Here is a 15,850-nt window from a genome sequence, read left to right on the forward strand (position 1 = left end):
TCCAGCAAATATGCAGATGTGGCCTGGTCTCTCTGGCCTCATCAGGAAAGCAGCTGCTGGCCCTGCCAGGCGGCCCACTGTCAGCATTCCAGCAGATCCAGGCCTTGGCCTCCTTACGGGAGCCCTTGTCAGGGCTTCCTGCCATCCAGATGATTTGCCCTGTCCTTGCATGCCCACATGCTGGAGTTCTGGTGACTCCTGTGTCTGAGCAGGAAATGATGGGGAAAGACATGGCCTGACAGCTACTCTCACGTTATCCCCGGATTGTTCCAACACTGTGCCAAGGAGCCAGCATCCCCACCAGCACTGTACATACCTCTGGATACTCTGAAGGCCTACTGTGCTGGGTGCGGTGTCACGCATACAACGTGGCATGCTCAAGGAAGGAAAGTCTGTGGATAAATAAAACACAGCCTTATGTTCTCTGTGCCTCACAGCAGTCCTCTCTTTTCTCCCTGGCAGGAGATCCAGGCTACCTGGTATGAGAAGCTGCACGAGTGGGAAGATGCTCTCGTGGCCTATGATAAGAAAATGGACACCAACAAGGACGACCCAGAGCTGATGCTGGGCCGCATGCGCTGCCTCGAGGCCTTGGGGGAATGGTGAGCTGCAGTGGGATGGAGGCCCAACTGCCTTGGAAAGACTTCTCCCAGAGCTCTCTCCCAAGACTCCCGCTTTTGCTTTCATTTGTTTTCCCAGGAAGCATCTCTCACTTGGGAGTGTTTCTCTATTTTGTCTCAGTGATAAATAGAAAGATTCTTTTCTTTCTCTCTCTCTCTCTTTCACATAGTCTTCGTAATGCTCTAGGACAGGACAGGAATGGGTGTGTTCCTAGGATCTACACCTGTTCTTTCTGTCTCTTAACCTTGACTGGCTGATGAAGACTTCATATTCTTACTCTGCAACCTTGATTTTTCTTTTTCTCTTTATTACCTATTGCTAGTGATTTTAGGAAAGAAGAACAGATGCCTGCTTGCAGGCAGTTACTGTACAGTTACTGAGCGTACAGGGACAATGGTCTGTAGACAACTCTGAAAGACGCACATGAGGGTGGGGCAACCTTGCAGTTTTCCTGGAGGAAGGACCAAGGCTGGGAGACAGGTGAAGAGAGTGGAGAGCGGGGAAAGGGTATTCCAGGTGGAAGCAACAGGGATGCTCAGCTGAGGACATTTGCCATGGTCTTGGTCTGGGGAGTTGTTAAGAGATGTTTTCCAGCATGAAGTGCAGTTTTTTTAAATAGCTAAAATAAAATGCCATACCACAGTCATGAACTAGTTTAACTACAGTTTTTAATAACAAATGCCTTACTACCTCCCCAGGAGCAGATATCTCTGCTTTCTCTTGCTTGTAAGACTGAGGGCCTTCCATTCATTCATTCAACCAGTCATTATTGAGTGCTTGCCCACTGCCAGCATCTGTGCTGGGGCCCTGAGGACACAGTGTGAACAAGAAGGGCACAGCCCCTGCCTTCTCAGAGCCGACAGGGCAGATGACCAGGCCGCTGTAGCACTGAGTGAATATAGTTATAAAGGAGAAGCCCAGGGTTGGTGGGATAGAAGAAGGGGCCCTAATCCTGACTTGGAAGGCTCTGGAAGGCTTCCAGGAAGAAGTGCTCTAACTCGGGCCTAGACAGTGAGGAGGATTGAGCACAGTATTATGTTACGGGTTCTGAAAGTTCAGTGTGGCTGTGGGGTCAGGTGTAATACAGAAAAGAGATAAGAGGTGGGGCAGGAGAACTCGGCAAGGCCCAGGCCAAGTTGAGCTTGTAGACCAAGTTAGAGCTTGAACTTTATTTAACCAAAGGGCTGTTGCTAGGCCATTCTCCAAACCCCACAGAATTTTTTTCTTTGCATTCTTTCATTCATTGCCCTGGATTGCTCACCTCTTCCCCTTTTTCTCCTTTGAAATTCTCTGCATCTTTCAAGCTCCACCTGAACTGTTTCTTCCTCTTGGAAACCTGTCCTGCCTTCCCCCTTTCACAGTTAGAAACAACCACTGTCCAACCCAGGGCTGGCTTGGTTGTGAGAAGTGACTTTAGGTGTGATTTTGTCTCATCTCCCCATGTGACAGTTGGGAAACTGAGACTCGTAGGAGTTGACATCTCTGCCCTGAGGCCTCTCGAGAGCAGAGTCTTCTGGGCCTCCTGACGCTGCACTTCGCAGTGCCATCCACCCCTGAAGTCTTGGATTCCTTCCAGCTTTATAATTACCTATAAAGTGTAAGTGGCCAGTGATGCTGACCAAGGGGTTTAAAAATGCAGCAGAGTAGAAGAGATTTTTAAAAGAGATGAAAGAAGCAGAATTCTTTTCCTGATCATATGCAGGTTTTTTTTATATGGTTTATTCAGTCAATTCTATTTAGAGTGCAGTTTTTAAATTGCTTTTGCTTTGAGTATATATCCTGAACGTGCCTGAGGCAGGTGTTCACCGGAGGTGGCTGTCTGGCACGATCTGGGGTTACCAGTGAGTGGAAGACCCCCTTTCCCCATGCTTACAAGAAATAGCTCCCCCTCCCCCAGCTCCAGCCCCGGCCACACCTGCAGCCACATGAAGCTAAGTAAGCCCCCTCCCCACAGTTCCCTTGCATGGCCTCTGCATCCTGAGGACAGATTCCCTGGGAATGACATCCCAGACAGCCAAGTACTTAGGTGTTCCAGATCGAAGAATACTCCCCCAGGCTTTTGGCTGATGCTCTAGGCAAGAAAGTCAAAGTCTTGGAGGACCTTTTACCCAAACCTCCTTGGAGTCACAAAGAGTTGTCAGAGAACCTCTTCGTGGTTGTCCCATAGACAGTCTCATACTTTTTCTCTATTTGGTTCTCTTCCCCTCCCCGCCTTTGAGAGTTAGGTAGGAGTTAGTATATTCTGCATTCTTATTTGTAAGAAGTCTTTGTAGGAGAGGAAGCCTGCCTCTGTGCACACTGACCAGGGTCTGACAGCTGTTGACACAGTTGCAGCTCGAAGGCAGTGCCCGTATCCTCTGGCAGGCCTCCTCTCTAAGATGCCGCTCTACAGTGCTCCTTGCTTTGTCTCTGGAGGTAACAGTATGTGGTGTTTCACACTGAACTCACTCCCCGGCTCAAGGTGAAGAGCAGAGCAAAATCTCAGACTTGGAACACAGAAATGGAATGTCCTGACGAAACAGTAGAGGGAGGCTGAAGTGCCTGTGGCTGTGAGCTGTACAAATTTGAATTCTAGAGTTGGAAGGACCATTCAGAGCGAGAACATCGCTTTTCTTTAGCTCCAGGCAGGATTCCCACCAGAATACGCTGCCCAGAGGATCTGTGCTGTGCCCTGAGCCAGTGGTTCTCAAACAGTGGCTCTTGGATCACAGCATCTGTATCATCTAGAAACTTGTTGTTTAGTCACTCAGTCGTGTCTTTTTGTGACTCCATGGACTGTAGCCTCCCAGTCTCCTCTGTCCGTGGGGTTTCCCAGGGAAGAATACTGAAGTGGGTTGGCATTTCCTTCTCCAGATCTTCCCAATCCAGGGATCAAATTTAAGTCTTCTGCAGGAAGAGCTGCTACTGTAGGAGAACCTCCAGCAGGACCCAGAGTGAAGGTTTCTAGGTTTAGGTGGCAAGAAACCAACACTGAGGTCATCCAGCTGCTGTCACTGAGCTTCAGTAAGTCCATGGGGCAGGATGGCTGCCCACCTCCTCCTCTTTTTTATCTTGGCCATGTATTAAGCTAGAATGCTCATGTCCCTGACTGTCTTCATTATGTGCCGGAGAGACAGTGGAAGGTGATGACTGCAAGGTCGCGATGCTGGATAGTGGCCCCAAGCAGTTCTCCTGGATGTGGTCACCAGTCAGCTTCTAGGGGAGCTCAGCCTAGATCCCTTCAGCATCTTTATCTCCTCCCTATTCACAGTCCCCCAGGTCACCTTACAATGCACTTATGTCCCCAAGGCTTCTGAGCTGGGCCACTTGGAGCTTGTACCTTTTCTCTTGACTCCAATCCCAATACCAAGCTAAAATATCCTGCAGTATCTCTTTCAGAAAGCAGGAGAGATTGAGGAGTCTCCTAGCTGAGTCTTGAAGCTCACGTGAATGCAGGAGCTCGTATTCCTACAGAAGCAGAGTTTTGTTTCCTTTCACTCAGAAGTGCCACATAGGAGGGCAGCAGTTTTAACTGCCAACAGGACGTCTCTTCTTAAGGGATTCTGCTCTGTGTATCGAATGTGTCTCATTATCTCCTAATGACACCTATACTCACAGTCATTGTACAAAATTCCGAGAGTAAACAGCATTTGGATTTCTGGTGGATGTTACCATTGTAGAGCCTTCTTCCTCTGCACAGATTGATTTCATTTGAATTTCATTTCAGACTGCAGCCATTTGTATAATACTTTTAAGAGCCAATTGTCCCTATAGCTTTGAACCCAAAGTGAATGTCCAGATGTGTCTCTTCTGATTGCTTTCTCTGTAGGCCTGCCAAAGGGAAAGAGCCCAGAGTTCATTGGCATAGGAAAGAAGTTATTTAATATTTATGAAGAGGGCCAGATGTTTAGGACATTTCACGTCACATCGAGTTAGACACAGTCCCTGTCTTTGATAAACTCATTGTCAGGAAAATTCTGAGCCACCAGGCCATAGAAATGACAAATCACCAGACACTTCTCAATTATATCATGAAAGTACTTTTTCTTTAAAGGCTTCCAGATGAAGGCAGGCCCCTATCATCCAGTTCCCCTGCAACCCCCCAGCTAACCCAAGGGGCTCGAGAGAAAAATGAGCAGGTCATGGAGGTGATTTCAGTTAACCTGACTATATAATTCTTTTCCTTCAGGGGGCAGCTTCACCAGCAGTGCTGTGAAAAATGGACTCTGGTTAATGATGAGACCCAAGCCAAGATGGCCCGCATGGCTGCTGCAGCTGCATGGGGTTTAGGTAAGGCTGCCCTCCCAGGCATGGGGAGGACAGTGAAGCTGGAGGCTCGCCTCTGAGTAGCAAGGCACTGTGGCTGCAGGCAGAGTGTCAGGTCTACAGAAGCGTGAAGCCATTCATGTCCACTTCCACCTCTTCCGTTGGTCCTTTCTGTCTTCATGGCTTTGATTAACTTGTTAGACATGCATGAAAATCTCTCTTCACAGGGAAGCCAGGGAAAACAGTGTGCAAGCATCAACACTGAGATGCTTAGTGAAGTTTGCATTCTGGCTCCGTTGTCATTAGCCTCTTTCTGCGTTTCTGCTTTCCCTGGGGCCTCTGTGTCATGATCCAGTATGATTGCTGGAGTTCTACCAGCATGTTTTTACCCCACAGGAATAATGAAAGAAGTCAGCTGTCTATCTCCTTGATTTCTTAATTTTATTGTAGAATTTTCCCAACGATGATAAAAGTAAATAGTACAATGAGTCCCTATATGCTGTTCACTTCCTCCAGCAGTTACAGACATTCTGATAGTCTTGTTTTCTCTCTTCTCCTCCTTGCTGCCCAACACTCACCCACCTTTCTCACTCCCTGAGTGTTTTCAAGCAGCGATTTCCTTTTAATCCCCACAGAAAAGTGTCATGTTCTGATCTCAGGCCCCAGCAGAGAGGATTATCCATGTCTGTCCCAGAAGTACTCTTGGCCAGAGAGGGAGGGTCCGTGGGTGTCCCAGGTGGAAGCTGCACCTGTGGAGTCCAGAGGAAGGTTACATAACGTCCGCCTCCATCCCCACCCTCTGAGTCACAGAGCTCACATCCTCTCCTTTCATGAGCTCTGAGCTGGATCCAGAACATTTTTCAGAAATGAATTGCTTCCTGAGGAGTCACTCTTTGTTATTCACTTTTGCCCAGAGGCACAGAGAATGGATGCACCGGTGGTCTGGAGTGAAAGGCAGGGAAAGGCCTCATAAAATTGGGGGCCCTGCAGCGTGCAACTAATGAAGCCAGTGTCTTTTCTGCAGATGGTCATAGAAATCCTGGCATTTGAGACATGCTCACCCCACCAGGGCAAGCAAATATCGTTCCCAGATGCCACCATTTCCCCAGCCTGCCGTGATATAGGACTACTGTGCTATGACCTAGCCCATCTTTCTGTTGTAACAGAGCCTCTTAAAGTATTTATCGCCTCCTTCTGAGGCAGAGGTGCTGCCAGCATGAGATGAGTTAACTGTCTCATCCTGTCCCCTGTCCAGATAATGATCCATATCAGTTGTTTTCGGGAAAATGTAATTTCCAAGGTATTACTGAACTGTGAGATGCTCCACTGGTAGGGGAAAGGCTCTTGGTCTCACTGAGAGAGTCCCTGGTGAGTTCTCTAGGTTAATGAGGTGCTGCACTCCCCCTCCTGACCTCTGGGCTCATACTCATGTAGCTCCTTCCATCTCTCATGGAACTAACTCCCAGGGGCAGCCACAGAGGCCTGTGTTTGGAAGACAGCTATGATGTTGTTAAATTGGCTTGTTCAGCCTCACAGAGTATAGAGGCTCTCTGCAGGATTCTGATACATCAGCCTCAAGATTGTCCTATTTGAACCCCAAGCTAAAAGCAAGTAACAGTGACAAGGCCTATTTGATATACTGCCTTTAGCCCAGCAAGCTTACCACTCTGATATTTTCTCTGTATATGTGTGTGCGTGTAATGCACATGTAGGTCAGTGGGACAGCATGGAAGAGTACACCTGTATGATCCCTCGGGACACCCACGACGGGGCATTTTATAGAGCTGTGCTGGCGCTACATCAGGACCTCTTCTCCTTGGCACAACAGGTAAAAATCTATGTGTAACCAAAACTTTCTAGTATGAAATGGTAATCAAGGGTGCCCAGTTAGCTCCTAAGCACAGGGCACCTGTGTAAACAGGCTCTGGCATTTGGCTCTGTGGGCTCGCTAGAATGGCTTAGGAGCCTAAGACTCAGTGAGAAGACAACTCCTAGCACATCAGCCACTTTCTGCTCTGAGAGGGACACCTGTTCTGGAAGTTACCATGTAGATTGCTTATGGAGTTGGCTTCTTGGGTCATCATGGCCTCCTTTTTACCATGTTGCTTTAGTGTTCCCTATGGTGGAGAGAAACTGTCCACTAAAGGAGGATTCAGAGAGCAGTGCGCCCCTTGCAGCAGAAATCCCACCTCTTCTGGCTGTTAGGGTATGTCACACACTGGTCACCTTCTAGGGAAGCCAGCACTTTATTTGGAAATCCTCTGCTGTCTAGCAGACTAAAATAATGAGGTCATCACACCCACCCTGTTGGGCACCAGACTGTCTTAGGTGAGGTGCTTGGGTGAATGCCCTGAGCACTCCAGGATGGGCACGTAGTCATTAACCTGAAACGTTCAAGAAAGGAAGAGTTCCCCATGCTGGGGTTTTAACAGATGAAACAGAGAAGCCTCAGACTGCAGTCCTATGAGCTCTGGTTTACACGATGTGAAAACAGCCCTGGGCCATTCATGTTCTAGACACAAAAGCTCCCATTTACCTGGAAAGGATCGGGCATTTTTCTGCCAGTTTCAGAGACCCTCTCTTAGGAGGACAAGGTGCTTAAAAGCAGGTGGGTCATTTGAGTGCTTGCACGGTCTGTTCTTATCAGTATCCCCAGCAAGAAGAAGTTCAAAGCAGATGGATCCACAGGCTGTCCTCTTGAGATGCGAGAGCACAGTGATTCTCTTTCTAAGCACACGTCTCCCTTCCTTTGTCACCCAAGCTCTAAGACGGTGAGCTTTTGGCTGCCATATATTTCTGTTTTTTCTGAGAAATCAGAGAATGCTTTTATCTGGGCTTTCAAATCAGGTAAAAGGTTTCTTCCCTTCTTCATCACTGGGATTTCAGTGAAACAGGGAATTTGTGCATCTAGTGGGGAAGCCCAAAAATCACAGTGCTCCCCTCAGCTCCCAAGCCTGAAGCTCCATTCCTGTGCTTTTCTCGTTCTCTTCCAGTGCATCGACAAAGCCCGGGACCTACTAGACGCGGAGTTAACGGCAATGGCGGGAGAGAGCTACAGCCGGGCCTATGGGGTGAGTGTGGGCTGCCTGTGCAGTGCCAGGTTTCCAGCTCAGTTCAGTTCTTTTTGCAGAGTGGGCTCATGAGTACACACAGGCTGCTGGGAGTGTGCCTGTGGGACCAGAAGGAATGACTGAAATGAAGCCTGGCTTTTGGATTGTTCATGCTGTATTAAGTTGGAATGTGATTTGCTTCCATCAGGCCATGGTTTCTTGCCACATGCTGTCTGAGCTGGAGGAGGTTATCCAGTACAAACTTGTGCCCGAGCGACGGGAGATCATCCGCCAGATCTGGTGGGAGAGACTGCAGGTGAGCCTGGTGGAAAGCCCTGTGCCACCCTCCCCACTCCTCCAATCCCCACTGGCATCCACTCCCTGCCTCCTCACTGAGGCCCGGTATACATTCAGAGCAGAGCACCCACAGACTTTTCACCTGAGCCTTTAGCTGTGAGAGAATCACCACTTTCCCAACCTCATTTTACCCTTCTCAGGGAATAAAAGAAAATAATTTTTTTTTTTTTGGTCCATGCCCCATACCTTGTGGGTTGTTAGTTCCCCAATCAGAGATCGAACCCATGCCCCCTGCAATGGACGCATTGAGTCCTAATCTAACTGGACCACCAGGAAATTCTTGAAAATATCTTAAATAAGTGACATTATGGCCAGCCAGTTGAGAATCTTGACCTCAAAATCAGTGGTTCTCAACTTCAGCTATGTGATAGAATGACCTGGTACTATGTGTTAAGTCAGTTCAGTCATGTCCAACTCTTTGCAACCCTATGGACTATAGCCCTCCAGGCTCCTCTGTGGGATTCTCCAGAATACTGGAATAGGTTGCCATGCCCTCCTCCAGGGGATCTTCCCCACCCAGGGTTTTAACCCAGGTCTCTTATGTCTCCTGAATTGGTAGGCAGGTTCTGCACCACTTGCACCACCTGGAAAGCCCAGAATGATCTGGAAAGCTTTTAAAAATTGAAATACCCAGGTCACGTCAGACCACATCAACAGAAGTCCTGGGGATAGACCCAGGATTGGTATCTTTCCAGCCTTCCCAGATAATTCCAGGATGTGGCTGATGCTGAGATCCACTGCTCTAAATCCACTTGCTGGCCACCTTTCAGTTGGAGTGGGGAGGCTGATGTTTTCATTTACTAACTTCTGCGGTTTACAGTTCCTCAGGTCTTAGTCACGCGATAATCTCTGCAAACTTTTTTCCACCGAAGTTTCCCCTCATCGAGAGACTAGTCCAAATTCTCCATTAGTATTCACATTGTACATTCTGATCATTTTAGCATGAGGAGCTGTCGATTCCCAACCTGGGAGTCAGGAGTCTCAAGTGTTCTTGGAAAGGACAGTTCTCCCACCCCCTGAGGAGACAGAAGGGAAGTTCATTGGCAAAGCCTTCACTGCTCCAGAAGGCACTTGTCCCCCTGCTCATCGTAATCAACCTCCCTCATTGTCAGCGGTTTCCTCTTGATCCAATCCACACTTAATTCCAAATTCTGTCCCCAGACCAGTCGAAGTTTGTGCTTCCAGCTTTTCAGCAGGCTGTGACAGAGCCTTCTGACTCCAAGTTGCATTCTCGTCCATGGAGTTCCGGGCACATTCCTCTGGAAAGGAAAGGAGTGGGGCAGAGGCTCGCCTATGAGCACAGTCGTTTATGCTCTGAAATGAGCACATGCAGTTCCTTCCCATGTTTTATTAGCAATTATGAAATGTCCAGTGAATGTTTTGGTGGAAAATTGTATATTGAACCCCAGAAAAGAATTCCACAAAGCCAGAATTTCCCGCTTGTCCACACCCTCTTTTTTTTTTTGTTTTTTTTTTTTAAGTGCCTGTAATGGGGTGAAGGGTTTCCAAATCAGAGATCTGATGAATCTTCTGCCCTTCTAACAAGTGGGACTTTGACCAGACAGAGACTTAGAAGGGGGTGGACTAGACGAGTCTCGGAGAAGGGAGACCCATGTTTGACTTTACTGTGTCCATAATACCATCATCACCTTAGGCCTTCGTGACCTTCCTACCTTGAGACAGAAGATACTTTTTGCTTTTCAGAGCCAAGGGATTTCAGCATGTGGGAGAAGCTGGCAGATGAGAAGTCACCAGAACAGTCACTCAGTGTACTTTGTTCTGTTTTTCTAACTTTCCAAATCATTGTCGTTAATGGGATGAAAGATGATGGTCCAAAGGCTAAAAATACAGTGTTAACTTTGCAGTAGGAATTTGGCTCTTATGGATGGCTTGCTGTCCAAACACTCAACTAACTGCTTAGGCTGGAAGACTGCCATTTTGTGATCCATTCAGCTGAACTCCCCAGCCAGTAGCTCCCATGGGACAGTATGAGAGGTCAGCCTTACTTGCATTGGGTTCTTTTCTTGCGTTGGGTTCTTTTCTTGCCTTGGGTTCTTTATTCAGACTCAGTCTGTGTCCTGTCATGTTTAAAAGCCTGCAACTGGACTTCCCTGGTGGTTCAGTGGTAAAGAATCTGCCTTCCAATGCAGGAGACAGGTTCAATCCCTGGTCTGGGAAGATCCCACATGCTGTGGAGCAATTAAGCCCATTCACTGCAACTGTTCAGCTGGGAACCACAACTATGGAGTCCCCATGTCACAGCTACTAAGGCCTGCTTGCCCTAGAGCCCATGCTCCACAACAAGAGAAGCCATTGCAATGAAGAGTAGCCCCTACTCACTGCAACTAGAGAAAAGCCTGCACAGCAACGAAGACCCAGCACAGCCAGAAATAAATAAATAAAAACTATCTGTGAAGTTATTTTAAAGCCTTCAACCATTGTTGCTAGACTTTTAGACCTACCTCCATGGAAGACAGCTTGTTTGGTTTCATGAAATTCTCTGATGAATTGATAGATCTCAGAACCCCGTCCCCCCGGTATTCGTCTCTGCATCTGATTTTTTATCAGGAAGGTAGAGGAGGAGAGGCTTACTGTGTTCTCAACAGTCTTTTAATATAAAATTAACTTGGCCCTTTTGATAGTGATTAGTTCACTGTTTTTAATTTAAAAGAATTTATACATGTGAATGAATGAGGTCTTTTCCCTTCTGTGTATGGTTTTTGATCTGAGATATTTAAAAAAAAAAAATGAAGAGGAAAGACAAGGCCAAGATCTGAGTGCAAGTTTAGGCTCTAATAATTTCAGGAATATAAATGCCACCAACTTTCAAATAACATCAGTTGAAACTTCAGTTATTTAAACTTTTTTTTACACTTAAGTAGTTTTTAAAATTTTGAATGATACATCTTTAATTTTTGTCAGCGATAGTCATCTTCAACCAGAGAGACTGAGGCAAAAAAAGTTAAAAATACATTATTTACAATGCAGAAAAGAAATTTAAATAATTTAGTTCATTTAAACTTCACCATAGCCCCATGAAGTTGGTACGGTTCTTATCCCATTTTACAGATCAGTCACAGAGAGGTTAAGTAACTTATCCAGAGTCGCGATAGGTAGTAAGTGGATGGGCTGCGATTCAGGCTCCAAAGGTCTTGCTCTGTAGCTTCTCGAATTTTGAAAAGTTCCTAAGAGGCGTTCACTCACAGTACCCTTCTCTTGAGAAATATGAGATTATAAAAATGAATCTCTTTTTTTGTTTCGGGGTGGGTTTCACCGTTGCCCTTGAGGGGGTAAGATGTAGCAGAGCACATATCTGATCCTCACTTGTGAACATCCCAGGGCTGCCAGCGTATTGTGGAGGACTGGCAGAAAATCCTCATGGTGCGGTCACTCGTCGTCAGCCCTCACGAGGACATGAGGACCTGGCTCAAGTACGCAAGCCTGTGTGGCAAGAGTGGCAGGCTGGTGAGTGTCCCACCCCTCCTTGGGGTGGGGGCTGAGGAGGGGACCCTGCTCCTGGTCCAGTCCTGTGTCTAACCTGACCCCTTGTCTTGAAGGCACTTGCTCACAAAACCTTAGTGCTGCTCCTGGGAGTTGATCCATCTCGGCAACTTGACCATCCTCTGCCAACGGTTCACCCCCAGGTGACCTACGCCTACATGAAAAATATGTGGAAGAGCGCCCGCAAGGTCTGTACCCGACTGCAGCAGCAGACCACGTTTCTGTAGAACACTCGCCTAGTCTGCTTCTCACTGCCTCCTCCAGGCCAGAAAGGAGACAGTGTCCAAACCACCATGTCAGGGAGTGTGCTTCCGTGGGGAGGCTATTTGGGCCAGATTTCAAAAAGTGAATCACATTCGGGGAGATGCACGTATACCCATGGACCAAACCAATGCATGTAATCACAGTTTTTTTTATGAGCAGCTAGAATGTGCTGCAACAGAAGAAGCACGGTTTCTTGGTTGTGTTTTGTTTTTTTCCCTAAGAGAAGTAGCCAAAAAAGCAGTGTATTTATGAAAACAGACTGAAGCTTTCGTAAGACCAACTTGGTTTTTCAGACTTCTTGTCTCCTCTGCATTCATCAGTTTGGATTCACAAGCAGCAACACCCAGGGCGTAATGCTAGAAACAGAGAGGAAACTCATCTTGAAGCCAGTGTGGTATTCCTCTGACTTTATTTACAGACAGGGCCTTGGGAAATACATGTGACTTCTGGTGGGATTTTTTTCTATTTTATTTTTAAAAACAATCTCCCTGGCTGATGGTGGTGATTAACCCAAAGTAGGTCCTGGAGGCACCGTCAGCACCTGCTTTGGCTCCTCATCATCCTCCTAAGGAAACAGAGGAGGGAGTCCCAGCTGTCTTCTCCCTTTTGTGCCCACAGTGTCCCTGAGGTGAGGAAGGAACATAGAGCAGCCACTGAAGCCATGGCTGTGGGAGATATGAGAGAAGAGCAGTCAAGTCTGAGCTAAAGGCCCACTTGGGAGATCCTTGGACTGTGGCTAGGAGTTGACCTCTTTTGTGGGTACTGGGTTTTGTGACTCTAAATGCCACCCAGGGTGGGAGCCACAGCCATGCACCCAGGTCCTGTCTTTGATTGGGGCATACTTCAAAAGTAATGGCCCAAGTGTCCTTCTCCAAATGTGCAGTTTAAGGTTTTTCTCTTTTGTTGTTGTTTGGGAGGACGTGTTTGTTTAGTCTCTGTTTAGTGTGCCTCCCAGGCCAGAGCACTTCTGATTCAAAGCCTGCTCTTCCTCCAGGCAAATGAGAAAAACAGAAGGTGCTGGATCTGAATGTAGTCTGGTTTCCTTCCTATGTGTAGCCTCCAAGTCTTTGAAAGTCTTGCCGAAGGCAGGCATAAGGAATATCTTGGCTAATATCTCAGCCACGGAGTGGCTTCTTTCAACATAGGACTACAGCCCAACTTCACAGATTATGGCCTTTTCTTAGGAGCCCACATTCTGGAGGCAGACCACAAAACCACATGGATTAAAAATTTAGAAATCAATTTAAAATTAGGTGCTTGAACTTCAAGCCTGGAACTAGAGATGCCACATCTTCATAAGAGTTCAGGAGCTACTCCGAGAAGACTGATTATTAATACTAACTGTGCTGTTGAACAAGTCACTTTACTTCTCTGAGCATTACGTTCTTCCTCTGTAAATAAGGACTGGACTCTGCCTTGCCTCAGTCAGGTAGACATGGGGAAAAGCAGGTCCCCTTCTGCAGGAAAACATCAGGCAATAGGTGTATGGCCAGTGTTCTTCTAGAAGAGACAGTTCACAGAATCTAGAGACAGTCTGGTTCCTTCTGTAAACTTCACTAAGCCAAGAACCTAGTTATTGCCCACAAGCCCCCAGGCAGTCAAGAGCCAGAAGAGTCTGCCCAGCTCACACTCAGCCTAAGAGAAGCCCCATCCTCCAAGTGAGTGATCTATCTGTAAGAGAGAAAGAATCATTTTTCCCCCCTCCTCATTTCCTGGAGATGAAGAAAAGAAGGAGGTTTTTTTTTATAATTATTTACTTATTTATGGCTGTTCTGGGTCTTTGTTCCTATACAGGCTTTTTTCTAGTTTCAGCGTGTAGGGGCCACTCTTTATTGTGTGGGCTTCTCTTTGCAGTGTTTCTCATATTGCAGAGCACGGGTTCTAGGACTCGCAGGCTTCAGTAGCTGTGGTGTGTAGACTCGGTAGTTGCATCTCCCAGGCTCTGGAGCACAGGCCTAGTAGTTCTTGTGTGTGGGCTTAGTTGCTTGCAGCATGTGGGATCTTTCCAGACCAGGGGTCACACCCACGTCTTTTGCATTGTAGGCAGATTCGTTACCAGCTGAGCCACCAGGGAAGCCCCAGAGTTATCCTCCATCTTTGTCATGAGAGGTCAATTCTCTTTTCTGTCCCTAATCAGATTTAAGTCTAGTCAGTGTAGTTTCCATAGAAGAAAAACTAAAAGAATACTTATACTTCCCAGGTGTGGGAGGCTAATATAGTTCATTTTTCAAAGCCAGTGGTGAGGAATGAAACTAAAGGCAGATGTGAGGGAGACAGGTGTCTTGTTAAGTGTTAGAACATGTGTGTGTCTGCGCTGTCCTCATGTGTGGATTAGTTCCCTGGTAAAGCGTTGACACGTCATTCTTCCTCTGGGTGAAGCCCTCTGTCTCTTGATGCCAATTAATTACTTAATTCTTTATATATTAAAAGTATCTGAGGTTGGTTCTGGCCCCCAAGGCAGGGAATTTCATTTTCCTTCAGAGCTATCATTACTAACATGTTTCCACTTTTAAAAAAGAAAGAAAGGAAACCTTATATAATTTATAAGGAGATCATTTTGACCTTATTTATTTGAAGTGTTGGGTTTTTCTCTCCTTTCCTGTAGCAGAGAACACATATTCTCTTTCATTTTCTGTCCCATGCCATTTCCCCTCTCTGTGTCGGTGGATTGGAATCCACTGTTTTTCCCACTTGTGCTTCTCCTGTCTGTGTGTTCTATCTTCATCCTTGAAGCCCTTTAAAGAGTTTGGACTCCATTTATCATGATGCTGGTACATGTGGACATGGCAGGTTTATAAGTGGCTTGTAACTGACTCCAAAACCTCTGACTCTGGCTCTACTCTTCCCTAGTTCCACTATCTGTTATGAACTCAGATGCCTCCTGCTCACTTTGTATAAAATCATGTAAAGAGATGGAACTGCTTGAGGACCCTCTGAAGCCTTTGCTTCTTAGCCAACCTGTTCAACTAAATGCTTGGCTAGTGTCTTCCCCACTCCACTTGGATATATGAGGGGTCTCACCCGATCTCTGTGTTCTTATTTGGGTACTGAGGGTTCTATCAGATCTTTTTAATGTATTTTATTGAAATATAGTTGATTCACAAGGTTGTGTAATTTCTGCTATATGGCAGTGATTTACACATGTGTGTGCATACACACCAGGCACACTGTTTTTTATATTCTTTTCCATTGTGGTTTGTCCCCGGATCTATTCGATTTTTTACACTGTAATTTTTCCTGTGCTAGTGTCCAGGGTATACAGTGTCTTAAACAAATACTAAGGGTTCACTAGCCTGAAACAACTCCCAAGAAGCCTGATTTCCCCCAGGGCAGTATATTGATAGTGAATTAAGCAGTGATTTCCGATTACTTCATATGGATTGTTATTTGGGGAAGTTGGGCAAGTAGATTTTCTAAGCCTTGTTAAACTAGTAATTGCAGTTGGCCAAGGAGAGTTACTCCTTGAGTTAAAAAAATATGAATCCTCTTGACAAGTCCAGCCATCTCTCAGCATTATGCCCTTGCCCCTGTCCTACCCCATGCTCTAGGGTGTTCTTTGGGAGAGGGTGAATGGCAGTTCCTTTCCCCTGGTGTTGGGCCAGACGCCAAGTGACTCCCTGTGCTTTTGTCCTACTACAGATTGATGCCTTCCAGCACATGCAGCACTTTGTTCAGACCATGCAGCAGCAAGCCCAGCATGCCATCGCCACCGAGGACCAGCAGCACAAGCAGGAGCTGCACAAGCTCATGGCCCGGTGAGCTCCCTATGGCCAGGCCTGTCACACCCCCACCCTGCCCCATCAGCGGCCTCT

General features: G+C 46.8%; 1 protein-coding gene across 1 annotated transcript in view; it reads left to right on the forward strand.

Moving 5' to 3' along the window:
* The window catches only part of MTOR (mechanistic target of rapamycin kinase), a 123,723-nt gene that overhangs the window by 85,615 nt on the left and 22,258 nt on the right, over positions 1-15,850 (forward strand). Inside the window, exons 30-37 of the mRNA XM_061382738.1 lie at positions 463-602; positions 4,790-4,890; positions 6,579-6,694; positions 7,860-7,937; positions 8,125-8,232; positions 11,613-11,738; positions 11,831-11,962; positions 15,678-15,793. Of these exons, the coding sequence (XP_061238722.1) occupies positions 463-602; positions 4,790-4,890; positions 6,579-6,694; positions 7,860-7,937; positions 8,125-8,232; positions 11,613-11,738; positions 11,831-11,962; positions 15,678-15,793 (917 nt within the window). The remainder of the gene's footprint in view (positions 1-462; positions 603-4,789; positions 4,891-6,578; positions 6,695-7,859; positions 7,938-8,124; positions 8,233-11,612; positions 11,739-11,830; positions 11,963-15,677; positions 15,794-15,850) is intronic.

The sequence above is a fragment of the Bos javanicus genome, chromosome 16 (assembly GCF_032452875.1).
Source record: "Bos javanicus breed banteng chromosome 16, ARS-OSU_banteng_1.0, whole genome shotgun sequence".
NCBI lineage: Eukaryota > Metazoa > Chordata > Mammalia > Artiodactyla > Bovidae > Bos > Bos javanicus.